Source organism: Lepisma saccharinum, chromosome 1 (assembly GCF_977018435.1).
Source record: "Lepisma saccharinum chromosome 1, izLepSacc3.1, whole genome shotgun sequence".
In the NCBI taxonomy this organism is placed as follows: Eukaryota; Metazoa; Arthropoda; class Insecta; order Zygentoma; family Lepismatidae; genus Lepisma; species Lepisma saccharinum.
In genome coordinates, this window is record NC_139229.1 from 93819389 (window position 1) to 93835311 (window position 15923).

At 40.3% G+C, this 15923-nt stretch overlaps 2 protein-coding genes across 2 annotated transcripts; both read right to left on the reverse strand.

The window, feature by feature from the left end:
* Positions 1-3090: 3090 nt before the first annotated feature.
* Positions 3091-6837, reverse strand: LOC145984789 (uncharacterized). Its single transcript, XM_083118231.1, has 2 exons — positions 6736-6837; positions 3091-5346 (listed from the first exon to the last, which is right to left on the reverse strand). The coding sequence occupies exon 2, from the start codon at positions 5333-5335 to the stop codon at positions 3092-3094; it is 2244 nt and encodes a 747-aa protein (XP_082974357.1). The 5' UTR covers positions 5336-5346; positions 6736-6837; the 3' UTR covers position 3091.
* Positions 6838-9427: 2590 nt separating this feature from the next.
* On the reverse strand, positions 9428-15510 carry LOC145984805 (uncharacterized). Its single transcript, XM_083118232.1, has 2 exons — positions 15370-15510; positions 9428-14224 (listed from the first exon to the last, which is right to left on the reverse strand). The coding sequence occupies exon 2, from the start codon at positions 14200-14202 to the stop codon at positions 9532-9534; it is 4671 nt and encodes a 1556-aa protein (XP_082974358.1). The 5' UTR covers positions 14203-14224; positions 15370-15510; the 3' UTR covers positions 9428-9531.
* Positions 15511-15923: the final 413 nt, after the last annotated feature.

The following is a 15923-nucleotide window of genomic DNA, read 5'->3' on the forward strand; positions in this document are numbered from 1 at the left end:
ACTTCAATTTCTAATTTCTTTATAATCCTTCCAAGAGTACAGATGAGATTGTGACTATATAACATTAAGAGATGTATTTAGCTTAAGAAAGAGCTTACTGCTTTCGTTCAAGCTACGAACAGGATTTTCAGGTTTTCACAAAACCAGATTTACTGTGTAAAGCAGAGATGGAAATAACTTTTTACAAACTTTTATTTCTGAATTTCTAATTAACAATAAACAATTATAAGGAGGTCCTTGGTAAGTCTCCTTCACCTGATTTATACTGAAAAGTTCATATACAGGAATTTACGGAGAATTCCCTGATTGTCTCGGTGAAGATTCAAAAATGTAACCATACTTAAAGAACTAACACATTGAGAAATATTACTCACGGTTGATTAGTTCAGCGCTGTACTTTTAACTTTATAATGATCGACGCAGAGCTCTCAACACTTAAACAAGACTCACTATCAAAATCACTGAGCACTTATATTCTTCAACTTCTGGTTAGCACTTTCTCTTCATTCCTAGGGTTACCAGATCGCTGTAAGGGAAATGTAGGACATGCTGTCTCAAAATGTACGACATTAAGTCAAAATGTAGGACACAACACATTCTCAATAAATAATACATATTTCGATAGAACACGTTAGAAAGTAGTACTAATCAATACACCTCTTACTACTTGATTTAAGTGGTACTTTTCAGAGGAGACAATTCTTATCAAAATTTCAGATTCAGTCAAACTATATATTTATGTTAGATTGGACAGTCAAACTTGAAATTATAGGGACCAATACCAAACATTTTACAGACTTTATGAAAAAATAATTTATCTTGTGAGTGTGTTGTGCTGATGGTAATGAAAGTCCTCTCTCAATATTTGAATTATAATCTGTAATGGCAAGCAAATATTCAGCAATTACCGTAATTTAAAATGGTTCCAGAAGTTTTATCTTGGGTAGTTTTTAGTTCAATAGCAGGGTGTCTACCAAAATATTACATCCAGAAATCTTGACTTTTTCTGGACTTTTCTAGGACCCTACTTAGGTAAAGTTGGAAATTAGTAATTAAGAAAATAAACATTTATTTAATGAAAATCCCTACCAAAGGGCCAGTTAAGATGAAAACTGAAGCTGAATGTCAGAAAAGAATTAGATCTGTTATTTCGTATTAATGCATCCTGAACTGTGTTTGGCAGAGAAGCGAGGCTTTGGCGTCTGGACTCACAGCCAGTATAATCTTATGTGGGACATGTGTCGGTTGTCTCTCTATGTTTATGACTATCAATTCATTCATCTTATCTTACCACCATTCATTCTCATCTTCGCGATTAGCCAAAGGGACAGAAAAAGTGAAGTAAGATAAAAGATATCAACGAATCAATAGCAAAAATTCTTGACCACAAGAATATTTTTTGCCTTTTTATTGACTTCTTGACCTACTTGTTGATTTTTTACTTTTTCTTGACTTTCTTGACTGGCAGACACCCAGAATAACTTTGTTCTCTATACCCCTGCTTTACAATCAAATTATATTGAATATTGAATAAGAATGGGCAACACCTTGTTCCATCAGTATAAACCCTAAGGCAAGAAATTCTGCTCAGGCATTGAACAGTGACGTTATCAGAATCAAAATAAATTTCACTATTGAGTTTGGAAGCGCAGTCCATAGACTTGTAACTTGTATGATTTTTTTCTGTTACGTATTTTCCTAACTAATATTAGGTGACGCTCAAAATGTAGGACATGTCCGAGAAAAAACCGGACGTCTGGTAACGCTATTCATTCCTCCTGTCTGTATTCTTAAAAAGTTGCGATAGAAGCTACCTCTCGCCGATCCATCACACTAAAAGTCTTTTCGTCTTTCAAACTAAGAGCTGACCATTCGTGTTCTCTTTTGGGCTCGAACTATCCATGCACTTTTGTGTTTCGCGGTGACGAAATCTAAAAAATGTCAACAGCTCGAACGACAGCAAACTTTTCGCGTTTTTCCAGCAACGCGGGCGCGGACATCAACCGTAAAGACGAGATTCCGTAACTCTCTTTCGCCGACTGTTGCAACAAACCCGCGCCGAAATTCACGAGCGCTTATTTGCTATTGTCTTTGGGACTCAGTCTATTATTTAAGAGGAGGAGTGAATCCTTTTTCATCCTCATTCGTTCCGAAGCATAAGTCCTACAACAATCGGTTATAACTTAACATTGCAGGAACTGTATTTTGAATAAAAACAATCGTGAGGGCAATTCATTATTTAATGCTAGGATGAGTGTACTATAAAGTCTCGAAGCAAATATTTTTTGTATGTTTGAATTTTTGTCGTAAGTCCACTTTATATTCAGATAGGCCAATCGCAAATGGACATACAGTTTAAAGTGGGATACGAACCACTGTGCAATATACCTCCACATAAAGTGGGTATCGAATCCGAAACCCTTCATTACAAGGCGACGACGTTACCACTATGCCATCACGGAGGCTCTACGAAGCAAATATGAATGCTTCTTTAATAGATATTAATATATACTTTAATAGATATTAATATGATAGCTGGCTATGGAAGCAGCCTCGCTTCGCCGTATTGTATTCAAAACTCTTACAGAATAAGTAGTAATGGTTTCGAATCGCGGGTAAAGCTCGGATGTTAGGTGTTTTAGTATTTACTAATTCACCAGTCCATAATCAATCGTGACCATATTAGTGACAAGAATAGACAAGATTCGTCGTAAAATATAATTCATAGTTGCAGAAAAAAGCACATCTAATGATAAGCTAATGGTGCCTTCAATTAACTATTAGCCTTGTGTTTTAATATTTGAATGAAGTTGAGAACTTAGTACGTTTTATACTGATTTCACCAGTCATGAATTTTTACGATAGCATATTAACATAGTATTAAGTAGGTTCTTATGTGGGCAATTTCATTAATTGTACAAGAGCATTTCGAAAATTTTCGTACATTTGGAAATTATGTAAACGATTTGATGATGTATAGTTTCAGTTAAAACCAATAAGGAACGGATAAACAGCTTTACTGAAGATGTGGTTGTCCTTCCTCTAAACCGAAAAAGTATGTTGAAAATATATTTGATTTATTTTTCTGCATCTACTTTCTAGCTTCGGAACATTCATAATCTATATCTGACGGATAACAAGAATGTCTCTTTAACGTTGATGCTCCACTCTTTTTTGTAACCACGAGCTTCTGACAAGGTTGCTTATTAAACGTTGCCGTCTCATTCGATTTCACAACATTGGTAGTAATGTTAGGAGGCAGTGATGGTGAACGCATAGGAGAGGAAGTGTTGGGTGATGAAGATGGCGAGGTAAGTACGGGTTCGTTGCCGACTCTAGAAGTTGCTGATGTAGATGTGGCTGAATGTGTGTTCCTCTTGGATGAAGGTTTAAGAGTACCCGGGGATGCTTTCGTACACGAACGGATCGAAATTGCCGAAGTTGAGGTTTTCTTGGCAGAGGAAACAGGCGAATTCGATGATAACCTTGCGATAGATCGGGAGCCAGTGGTGTTAACTGGAGCCACCGTAGGGCTGTGTAAGCAAGCTGCCGAGGAAGCTGTTCTTCTTGACGGACAAGATGACGCATGATCCTTTGAACTAGGGCTGGAACCTCCAGGCGATGGTGAAGTTGAATGTGCCACTCCCGCCCGAGGACGAGATGATCTAGCAGGAGCAGAAATCGATGCTGCATCCTTGTGGGGACTTGAAGTACGGTGACATGTTCTCTCTCGTCGATCTGTGGGTCCTGGCACTTCTTTACAAGCATGAGTGACATTTCTGACCGGAGCGTGTTTCGTTGACTGAGCATGGGTTGCGTTTACCTTGCTATGTTTCTTAGACACATTATCTGGACCAGTCTCTTGGCACGAATGCTTCTTGATGATTGGTTCACCGGAAGGGATCACAGCGTCCTCTGTAGGCGATATATTACATTGTGAAGAAGATTCACATAGACTTAGCTTCGAAGGTTGCTGGGGAAGATTCAATGTCCGCTGCTGCCCGCTCAGTGTCAAGGACAAAGTGGGATCTTCGTTCACTGAAAACTGCAAAGGACCTTTGGGAGGAATTCTTACATTCCACACGAGACGTGAATTATCCTGCGGAGGCGTCGGATCAATCATGGCCTTCTTATTCCATGTAGTCGATGCATTGATGACCACTGTGTTGTCTTCAAGTGTCTCAAGCTTCACGTTACTCGATACCACAGGTGAAGCTACGGACATGCGACAGCACGAGTCTGAAGTTTGCGTCATGTTGTCGGAAAATTCCTTTGAGATTCTTTGTACTACTTCCGGCATCTTTCTATGTCCTTCATACTCCTTTTGTTCTGATCCTCGTTGCTTATGCAGTTTGGCGTCCTGTTGCTCTTTCAACACTGGACTCTGACCTTCAGGGTGAGTCTGAATATAATCACCGTCGCCAGAGCACTTAAGACTCTCGTCATTTTTAACAACGCCAGTACCATCTGGAGTTAAGTTCCCCGTTCCCTCATCTGCAGAACCAATTGAAGAATTTTCCTTTGTTTCTTCCATTTCGGAAACATCATAGAAACTCTGGTCGGATGATGTTCCCATTACCGCACCAACGTGATCCAATACTGTATTAAAACTGGTGCCAGTTGGTTCCTCAACGTCCTTGTTTTCTTTCTCCAGGCGTGCTTCCATTGGAGGTTGAAAATGTAATGCCTTATCTTGCTTTACATTTCTGTTTTGTGCTGCAGGTTCGTTTCCATTATTCTGATTTCCTAATTTACTAGTTATGGACCATTGCCTTCTCAATTCGTTAAAATGCTTGTTAAAATCTTCCGGAGGCACTATCCTATCTTTTCGTACACGTTCTGGTTGCCCAATCACAGCTTTAATTGACTTTTTCGTAGAGCAGGTCTTATGCTTTTGATGTTCCGCAAGACACATTTCTGTCTCTTCCCGATCAGAGGATATGTGTGCGTGAATTGATGGTTTGTGTTGAGGTACCTCAGTGCAAGTCTCACCAACTAAGAATGATATGTTGACTATCGACGGGTTGGCCAGTGCAACATCCGAGTATTTCGTGCACGGGACGTCCGCCGAAGGCACTTCAACACAACCTGCATTTTGAGGGCTTGGGATTTCCGCAGCAGGTTGTCCCTTATGCAAAGGAGCAGTTCTGGCTCTTTGCTTCCGTCCGCAAGAGACGCGCAGTCTATCAGTAACGTGCTTTCCTAAATTTGTGCCATCCTTGATTGATTCTGCTCCTACCCTGCCCTCTCTTATGGCCAAATTTGATGTACGAGGATCTTCTGCTTCCAAGCATGTATTTTGGATTTTGTTATCTGTAGCTTTAGTCGATGACATATCTAGATCATCTGTAAAATATCATGGAAAAGACATTAAAATATTGTCGAAGACGGTTGTATGAACTGCAATTTCTAATATCTATATAATTATTTCCAGATTAATGACTTGACATTGCAGAAACTGTATTTTCAATAAAAACAATTGTGAGGGCACTTCATTATTTAATGTTAGGATGAATGCATTATGAAGTCTCGAAGCAATTTTTTTCCATTCGTTTTTAATTTTTGTTTTAAGTCCACTATATGCTCAAATAGGCTAATCACGAATGGACCTACAGTTTAAAGTGGGATCCTGACCACTGCGCAATGTGCCTCCACCGGGTATCGAACCCGGAAGCCCTTGATTACAAGGCGACGTGTTACGACTACGTCATCACGGAGGATCTACGAAGCAAATACGAATGATACTCTAATATGTCAAATATCAAATACCACATAAGAGATATAGTGAGGGTATTTTCTTAAAAAAATTCATAATGAATTTTCCAATGAGAGTAAAGTGTGTAAAGCTCTACCAATTGTCGCACGACATCACGTGAGAACAAATCACTGGACGCCGCATTAAAAAATGCACATTTCTCAAATTACACGACATTGCTTTGTTTTTTGAGTTGGGTTTGAAGTCTATTTTATAAACAAGTAGGCTAATCGAGACTGAGCCTACAGTTTACAGTGGGATCCGAACCTATGTGAAATATGCCTCCACCGGGTATCGAACCCATGACTCCTTGCACGTGACATTCCATGCGGGGATTTTTGAAAATAAAACCCTTCCTACTGAGCTTGCTTGGAAACAAATGAATGAAATAGAGTAACTTCTAGAGGGAATAAAACATTTGGCATATTGGCAAGTTGGCAAGTTTGAAGCCAACGTTCCGTGTTTGTTCTCTCTGATGATGCTTCAGCGGAATTTTTTTCCAGTTCTGCTGGCGACAACTAAAGGTTACGAAGCGAATTACTCTGCAGTAGGGCAAAATAGTACAAATAATTAAATGGCGTTATACAAGTTATCTGACTGCACGACGTGAACCGTTCTCACTGCCAGATTAACGAATTTATATCTTCAGAGAGGGCGGATGAACTACTTTACTGCCATCTGCCAAATTTCTCTTTGAAAAATGTTACTTGGTATTTGGTATCATAACTTCATTTTACATGTCAAAATCTGGGTGGTTAATACCATTTACTCTGATGTTCATTGACGGCTTAGTCAAGTTTTTGACTCTATGGAGGGGGTGATTGCCCCGTTCATCCTGTCCCTATATCAGCCAATGATACTTTTGTCCTGTGTGTGTAATTTGAGGCAGCAGGCAGACAAATTAGGTAGACTCCGCGACACGTTTTTTGTGAATGAAGATAAGTATAACAAAGGGTGAGATAACAGAGAAAAGATAATACCTGTCCGAAGTTCTCAATGTCCTTCCATTTACCGAGCAGTAATTTTTCGAATATTCTCCGCAGGCAACTACTCACAATTTTAAGAACTGCCCTTAGCAGCTGTTGTTGCCATGAAACAGTTGATGCTTGATTGTTACCTTTCGAACCAAGCGTATGGTAATCAGTGGCGAAGCGTGACATTTTTACGTAGTCATCGCAAGACTTGCCAAACGTCATGGTCAATCTTTCAACCGTGGAGGGGAATTCTGACATTCATAATGATGATAACAGTGTTCGTACAGACGTATGAAGTAGAGATAGATAGCCAAATTCATTCTTTTCTAGGGAGTATATGATCGTAAAATAAGGAAGACGAAACTTTCTTAAATTTTACCCGAAAAATGGAAAAATTGTTAAACCTCTCTCTTCGAAATTCGGATTGCCTCTGAAATCAAGGTAGTATAATTTCCGAATCGAGATTTTAAGTTTTCCGGAAACCTGATATTTTTGACCGTCCCTGGTGTGAAAGTAGTGTTGCCCACGGGACGAGACGGGACAGGGTTTTAAAAATTCGAGACGAGACGAGATTGATCATGTGTCCCGAGACAAACGAATATTTTCGAGACGAGACAGCATTTCACAGCATTTCCACGAGACGAGACAGGCCAAAGTCTCGTCTCGTGGGCAACACTATGTGAAAGTAAGATATGTTTGGGAAAAGGTTCTGTCTAAGTACGTCTGTCACCTCGAGAACAAAAATCTTGTGATCAGTCTTGTCATGGCATAGCAAACGCAAAACAACATGAAGTACTTCCTGTTTTGTAAAGCAAAACGTTATTTTCCGAAATCGATATTTGAACCGCAGGATCAAAAATACATTGAAAAGGAGAAATACTGTGAAGGAAATACAATGGATCCAGAACGGCTGTTTTTTTTCAGTTGTTTCTAACACTAACCGTGGGGAAATTTATGCTTTGGCTTAGTTATATTTTTTCTATGTAACATTAATTTCATGTATTCTGTGTAAGTTGCGTTGCGATGCTCTTCAATGTGCTTTTGTCTTAAAAACAAGAGCGTTGCATGCTTTAGGCCTATAGTGCTGGACATTCTGAGAAGTTTCATCTTGATGACGTCACAGAAACCCTGCCGTGTTTGTAAACAAGGAGGCTGAAAAAAGGTCTCTTATGACCAGACCTTCAAGAGCGGGGGAAAAGCGGTCAAAGGACCTTGGATTCGCAGCCCTGCTGCGATGACTTGGCCCGCCTGACACCATTGCACTCAACAGGAAACGTAGCGGGACGGCTGGGCACGGGGGGTAGAACTGGGCTCTCATTTCGATACGCTAAAGTTAACGAATCTCTTTCGTATTTCTAGCTGTTTTAAGGCATGGCGTGACTAATTTCGCTCAAATATGCGAGTATTCGAACTTATTTTTTACTTCTTCTCTAAAATATTTAAAAAGCAAAATTTTTATTATTTTTGCTTTGTCATCGCCGCATCTCCCGATGACCGGACGCCTCGCCTCTGATCGTAATAGTAAAAAGACAAACGAATATATGCATGCGTTGTGTGGCAGCACAGTGCCCCAACCTACCAAAGGCCACTACAAAGGATCCAGAACAAGGCACTAAGAATAATCTCTGGCGCTGATCGATACACATCTAACATTCAAAGTAGAGAAACATTAGATCAAGAGACGGTATTTGAATAAGTGTAACGCGAAAGGTTAAAATTCTGGGCACAATAACCTCACCATCCATCCGACCATAAATACCATAGGCGAACGAGATACAAGAAGACGCATTCACAAAATGCCTAGACTTAATTAAGAAGCAAATCTAATATGCCAGTTTATTAATGTAATTTAATGAAAAGGAAAATCAGGTAGTTATATCTGGAAAGCAGTTGGATGGCTAACCGTCTATTCTATCGAATCAAAATATCTTAATACTGCCAATTAAAAGTTAACTCGTCATGTTTGGAGTAGATTAAATTACACCTATTGTTCCTATTATCTGGTCCTAAGGCAATACGTGTCAATAGAAATATAACTATATAATGTTTGAAGATTAGCAAACCCAAGGAAAGGAATAGAAGAGACAAAAATAAGATTTGCAACCCAGACATGAAGGTAAGGCCACAACACGAACTAGAAGGCAGGGCAACAAAGTTGTCGAAACTTCAAAATCACTTAATCCGCCATGATAAGTCTTGATCTTGATCTTGAGTTCTAAAAACACGTTACAGTCCAGTTAGCTTTTACAAAGCAACAAATTACGCGAGAATGATTAAAATTACGATACACTGACAACACCATCGAGTTTCTCGTCAAGTTCTGCCCATTTTTCTGTTTCACATGACCATTTTCATTTAAGAAAGTGAAGTTGACACCAATATGGGGCTTTCAAAATGGTGGCCATCTTGGTAGAATGGCCGAGATGGATTTCCTCCTCACTCACATTATGTTTCGGGACACTGGATTGATGTGTGTCAACCCATTTGTTATTTTTGGGGGGAGGGTTCAAACTTTTGCGCACCCTGTATTTTGTAATAGGTTCTGTTGAAAGCTGAAAGTATATGTAAAATGTGTTTATCTATTATTTCGATTCGCACCTACTGTGATCCAACTCCGAACACCTTATATCTATCAATATCCAGTAAGTTGCTTTCTATTTATTACATCCCTTCGGCAAGAAGACAAGTTTTGGCAAGTTGTGCTTCTTCGTTTTATTGCAAACGAATCCTCAGAAAATACACAGGGCAAAAATTAAAACATTTATGCAAAACTAACTTCTTCTCACAAGCGCCTTGAACAGGTTAAGGAAGTTCAGCTTTGCTTTCACTGGAGCCTCCAGCCAACGCTTGTGTTTCAAATTCCTCCCACCAAGGGACGTACGTGTCTGATGGTTCGGTTTTGAGAGTTGCGTTGCTCGACTCTTTGTCCTTGCAAGACGTTTCTCCCCCAACCTGTCGATCCTGTCGGTTTACCTGGATTGGATTATCTTCCTTTTGTGTGACAGACAAGAGACATTTTGGAGTTTCGGCCGTCTTCTGCGGCACTTTGGTCATCCCGATAGTAACAGAGATAGATTCGTCCTGGTTAGACTTGACTCTTACGCAGGGCACGTAATCACTGGCGTTAGAGGCCGTGGAATCATCCAAAGACGCTTGCTTGTTGAAGTACTCCAAGATTTCAGGCTCTAGACACACCATCACAGCAGAGGATTCTCCTTCGATTCCCATCTCGTCTTCTCCCTGAGTGACCTTAAGAGGCTGGTTCTCCACATTACTGACCGATACTGTGTCCATCGTTGCTTGAGTTCTAATTTTCAGATTCAAAAGCGGCGTCAGTGTCTCAACAGGCACAATCGAAAACTGGACATTCGTAAAAGGTTCATTAGAGTCTTTTTTCAGTTCCACGCACGGCATTGTACGCTCCTTTTTGGACCTGTGATACACTGGCTCCTTGCATTGGTCAAGCTCTTCTTCAATTGCATCGATATCTGACTTGAAAGATGCACCGTCCACGTTTTCTGTGGACGGTTGTGGAATCTTGTGGACTCTGGGCTCCTCTGCTTCTTCCCTTAACTCTGCACTTTCCGGTGCATCGAGGTTATCCATGTTTCCTGCAAGAATGCTGTCTGCGTCAGACCTGTAGTCTGTTGCTGGCAAAGGCACTGAACTTTCAGATTCTCTTTCCTCACACACTCGTTCTGCATCCTTCGGTACCGAATTCAATAGTGCATTCTTCTGCAGATTTAAGTCGAATCTTCGCTCAGGCTTAATTCCATTCACAGCATTTTGGGAAATGTTACTTTGATCCGTGCCCTGATTTTGTAGTGCGGTATAGATGGCAGGTATCATTGGAATTTGCGAAGATGGCAACTCATTAGAACATGGACCACGTTTTTCTTGTTCTGAGGGAATATGTGGATGGTCTACATCTTTGCCTTGGTTTTCGTCTACACTTCCGGTTCTCTGGTCATCTCTTTGGGATTCTTTTGACTCGGACTTGAATGTTCTCTTATTTCTTAGGGAAGCCTCTAGTGATTGCATAAAACCAGCAATATCTTCATCATTGGAATTATTCGATGTTGTATTAAGTTCTCGCACTTGATCCATCTGCGCACTCCTTTCTTGCCCGTTAGTCAAATCTGTTTTTTGCTTTCTTTCCCTTTTATCTTTCCTGCTACTCTTTGGAGGCTTTTCCTCTACGGCGAGATCGGTATTCCTGCGATTCATACCACGCGAATTGATTGTTCTATCGTAATCAGCCTTTCCGTCAACCCGTTTCTTTCGTCCATCAACTTGTAGGGTAAAATTGCGTGAATCGTCCATCTTTCTGCGCTTGGTGGAATATTTCTCGAGTTCTTTGTTCCATCTATTGTACCAGCTGTCCAGAAATTGCACATGTCCTTCACATTTCTTATCCAACGAATCGAACCACTTCTTACGCTTCTCTTTCTCTGGTGTACTCCGGGGACTATTATTTATTTCTACCTCGAATTCGCTAGATTTATCTAGTATGGTGCTTGGACGTTCATTTTCCTCTGGAGTGGATTTTCTTTCGTCTGATGTGCTACCGGCTGCTTTATCAGGACTGCGCAATTTCTCTTCTCTATTCTCTCTCGCATCAGAACTTAATTCCTTAATACTTTCCCTTTCCTTAGTTTTCCGCTTGGAAGTTACTTTTCTCTTTACGTGTCCTTCCCTTTGTGTGTCTTTGTCGGAACGATTTCTTCTCTCTGGCGATTCCGTCACTTTATTATCGCGACTACATTGACCCATAAGTACGCAAGAATGCTTTTTGATAGGCGAATGGCTTCTTAGTGAACTGATTGGCGGGCCTTTGTGGTTTGTTTCCTCTTCTTGACATAGTTTTGAATTTGATGCTAAAGGAACTGAAAGGATCCCTTCTTTATTATAGTTGTCCGTTCCGTTCTTAGGAAGATCAGCTTTTTGTTTAGATTTATTTTCCCTCTTCTCTTGTGTCTCACTGTCGAGCAACACGGTCCGTATTACCATTTCATTTGAAGAAGTCGTAATTTCAGAACTCTTGTTTGTTGGTGACGATGTGGTAACGTAAGCTATCTCCCCACATTCTTCTTGATAATCAAGCCCTTTCGGTTCGATATCAGTGTGTTGCTCTTGCTGAATGGAAAAAGTATCGATGATATGCGAACAAGTTTTCCTAACAAAATTTTCCTCGGGTTTATCCATAACACATGGTGGGGAAACAGTTCCGGAGCGTATATCGGACGATATCTGATGATATGTTATACTAGAATCGGTGCATGTTAACCCTTGAGGATCTTTATGTATATTGGGAACAATGTTCGTAGCTGAAAAAGAAGGAGGTGATGTGTTAATCCAAAGAATTTCATTCTCTTCTTGTGGAGAGGAATTTCTCTTGTCGTCTTCCTCGTTTGTTAGGATAACATTCGCGTGCGAAATCCCCACGTCCTTTTGCTGTTGTTGTTTCCAATCTGCCTCTACATTTGCTTGCGACGAGAGTGAAGTGCTTAACGTCACATTTTTGCTTGAGTTGTTCAACGGTAGCTGCATGGTTCTCGCAGTAGGGTGTAAAACTTCAGATAAAGATGCCGCGTTTGTTTCGGAATCAGAAACTGAATGTTTTAATTCTGCTGCTACATCGACTCTACTGTGCAAAGTCTCCAGAGGATACTGGCTATCGACAGAAAACGTGCTTGATAAGATTTCAACTTCTTCGGACGATGGTTTTTCAGGATCTATTGAACCCGGTGACAAAGCATTTCCAGGTAGGCTAGGATCTGGGTTAACTTGAGCAATTATTTTGTCCTCTGATATCTCTATTCCTAATTTTTTGAATAACTTTAGGAAATCCATATCATTTATAATTACGGGATGTGCGTTCACATTTTTTTGTTCTATGTAGGGGCCTTTGTGTATTCTTTCTCCAGTAGTGTGGATATTGTTACAAGGTTTACCGGTCTCAGTCTTGGCGTTTGATATTGAGTTCCTATTTCTTAAAAATGTGTCCTGCTCGTTTGTACCAATTACAGTATCCCTTTTGGGGAATATATCTCGTAAATTTACAGAAGGGATTTTCGGGTGGTCGTGTTCGCTTGGGATAGTGATACATTCTAATATGCTATGTCTGCGAACTGTCTTCTCACCACTATCTGTTGTCTCAACATCTCGAGATTGTAAGAAAGATTGCATGCTTGAATTTGCTTCTTGTGCATCTTGATCCATATTGCCTGTTTGGCTTTTATTACTAGTTTTACCATCTCCACCAGGAATCCTGGCTTTTTGTACAGATGGCCTTAATTCAGATGTATCTATCCCATGACCATCCAGTATTTCTTGTACCAGTGACATTTCTTTTTCAATCGAAGGATCAATATTTGCCGACGAGGTCGATTCTTCTTTCATTAGCCCTGCAGATCTCCTACCTTCCATGTTTTGACCATGGCTCTCATTGGTCTGTATATTCTGAGATGACCCCTGCCTAGTGTTTTCTAGAGCCATCCATATCTTATTAAGCATATCCAATACTTTATTAATTTGCAGAAAAGTTGCTCGCAGGTAGAACGACATTAAATCTTCACCGCTGTTTCTTTGATCTATGATTTCTGATCGAGGCGTTGCTTCGCTGTCGGTGTCTGGGAACTCCCTCTGAGAGTTGCTGCATGCACGTAGCTCTTCAAACATTGACGGCTGCTCCTGATTGCCCAAATTTGTGGGTTCCTTTTGATCATTTGTGGGACAGGTATGTCTCCTCCCTGGCCCAGTTATTATTCTTGTTGGAAATTCTTCATTGACCTGATTCGAACTCACGTTGACGTCAGCCTCGTTACTTTCTGTGTGTTTTACTGGCTCAGTAGGAGTTTGTCGCAACAATGTAGACATCTCAAACATCTCGATTGAAGGAGGGCTGAACGATTGTTGCTGCTCACGTGGGTAGTTTTCTTCTTCGCTGTCGATTTCACGAACAGCACAAGGAATGAAATTGCTGTACCAATAACTCATGCCCAATGAAGCCGGAGGTTCCATCACAATCGGGGGTGGAAACGCAGTCCATTCTCGCATGATTCTTATTGGATCCTGATAAATAAAACCTGACACCCTTTGCGGTTCCTGTGAGTATGTTTCAGTCACATGACCAGCTGAACTGTCTTGGATTGTGAGTGGGGAGCAAGGATGATACGCATTACGAATACCATCAGCGTTCTGCTGGAAAGCGTCAATTATCCCATTGTTGTTCGAAGGGACAGTGGATAAGCGACCCTGACCAAGTGGGTACACGTAAAGTCCTCTGTGATAAGGATGGAACGCGACTACAGTAGATGGATTCCATTCTTGGTGGTCGGCGACTTCCACTGTATCATGATCATCCTGGTCACTTCCCGACAGGAGATCCTGTGATGTTTCATCGTGGGGGTGTTGATTGTTGGGCCGGACGGAAGAGCTTCTATTGTTGTCATCTTCCCTGCGTTGTTCCATCCTGTCCGGCCCGATGTTACATCTGCAATGTAAGTCAAGCTTCAATAACAAATCAACAAACACAGGACGTATCTAGAATATTTATATATATATGCTAAGAAGTCTGTATACTCACTCCAGTTAAAACACAGTTTGTTTCTTTATAGAGCATATTGAGAAATGATCCAACTCAAGTGGATATTATTTGAGTGTGCTGAAGTTCATTGTTCTATTTTGTGTAACTGATCTTTTATTCTTCTTAGAGAAGGTGAAAAATTTCAAATCAAGTTTACAGAACGTGAAAGTGAGAGCATGGATATTACGCTGTAAAAACGACATAGCATTTCTAAATTAGTTGACCCTGGACGTCCCTGTAAAAACCAGGGATGTGCATACGCATAACCAACAATAGTAGATTGATTGATTTGGTTATATACTTCGCTTTTCTGTCACTTTTGGCTAATCGCGAAGATGAGGATAAGTGATATGATGAAACTGGTGAAACCCATGCCCAGGCTGGGTTTCGAACCCAGGACACCTGTCGTCGTAGCGCGCTATGATATCCGATCCGCCACGAGACGGCAAACGATAGTAGACAATGTAGGTGATTAGTAAAGAAACTGGCGACCAACGATGGATTACCAACGGGCGTTGTAGAGATGAAATAGAACCATCTTGCTTTTTTTAGTTTTTGAAGAAGCGTGATCAATACTTTGCACTCTTCGAGAATAATTCTCGTGTTTTTCTCTCTGCTTGACCTTTCCAACCAGTTGGTTGAAAGAGAATATGTGAGTTATGTTGTAGATAGAGAGTTTTCAACTTGAAACGAATCAATATGGTTGGAAAATGTCACGTTTTCTTCATAGGAGGTTTGTAAAGTAATTTTTATGGAGTTTATGCTGTCTACGTAGAGTTTCCGAGCTATAAGCCAGCATAACATACGCGTAGATTACAATAAACAATCTATGTAGACGCAGACTGGCAGTTTACATCAATGGATAAGGATAAGCTAATAGTTCAGCAAAAGGTTTTGTGTTGGTTTGTTGGCACAGCTAGGAAATCGAACTATGTGGGTAACGGGCTTAAGAATGTCCATTATGACACAACTCTTCTTCAGCAGAGAAAATGCTTGTGGTCCAATTTATAACACAGAGACGAAGAATGTACCAAAGACCAACGTATACTTACTACCAACTGATGCTAAGACATGTGGACGGGAGAAATAAGAAGGTCGAATTTCTCAAAGCATTTCCGATCATACTTGTCCTTAAGTTTGAATGCTTATGTTACACTGATTTGATTTGTAATTGTGCTTATGTGGAAAGCATTATCGGAAGCCACTGAACAGATTGATTGTTTCATTGCCATGGTAATGTAAAATGCGATAAATTAGTGACAATACATTGAAACCTGCAACCAAATAGATTCGAGATGTTAATTGTTTATAATATTAGAGTTTCGATCCACATTGGCAATTGGAACTACCATAAACATAAATGAAAATTTTACACTAAGATTTTATTTTGCTGTACTGAGATAGTCACTGACTCTTAGGTCTGCATGTAGCACTTCATGCAGGATTCAGCACAACTTCATGCACAATTAGCAAAAGTTGGCAGGTAAAGATATGGGTATCGGAATTGTATTGCAAAAATGGTTGTTTATGATTGTAATGCATATATATGGCCAAGATATAGTACGTAACATGCTGCCTCCATTTGATAACATTTCGTTGCACTAGT

Coding starts and splice junctions, on each gene's coding strand:
- LOC145984805 (XM_083118232.1), bottom strand. CDS start 14,202: ATGGAACAACGCAGGGAAGATGACAACAATAGAAGCTCTTCCGTCCGG.
- LOC145984789 (XM_083118231.1), bottom strand. CDS start 5,335: ATGTCATCGACTAAAGCTACAGATAACAAAATCCAAAATACATGCTTG.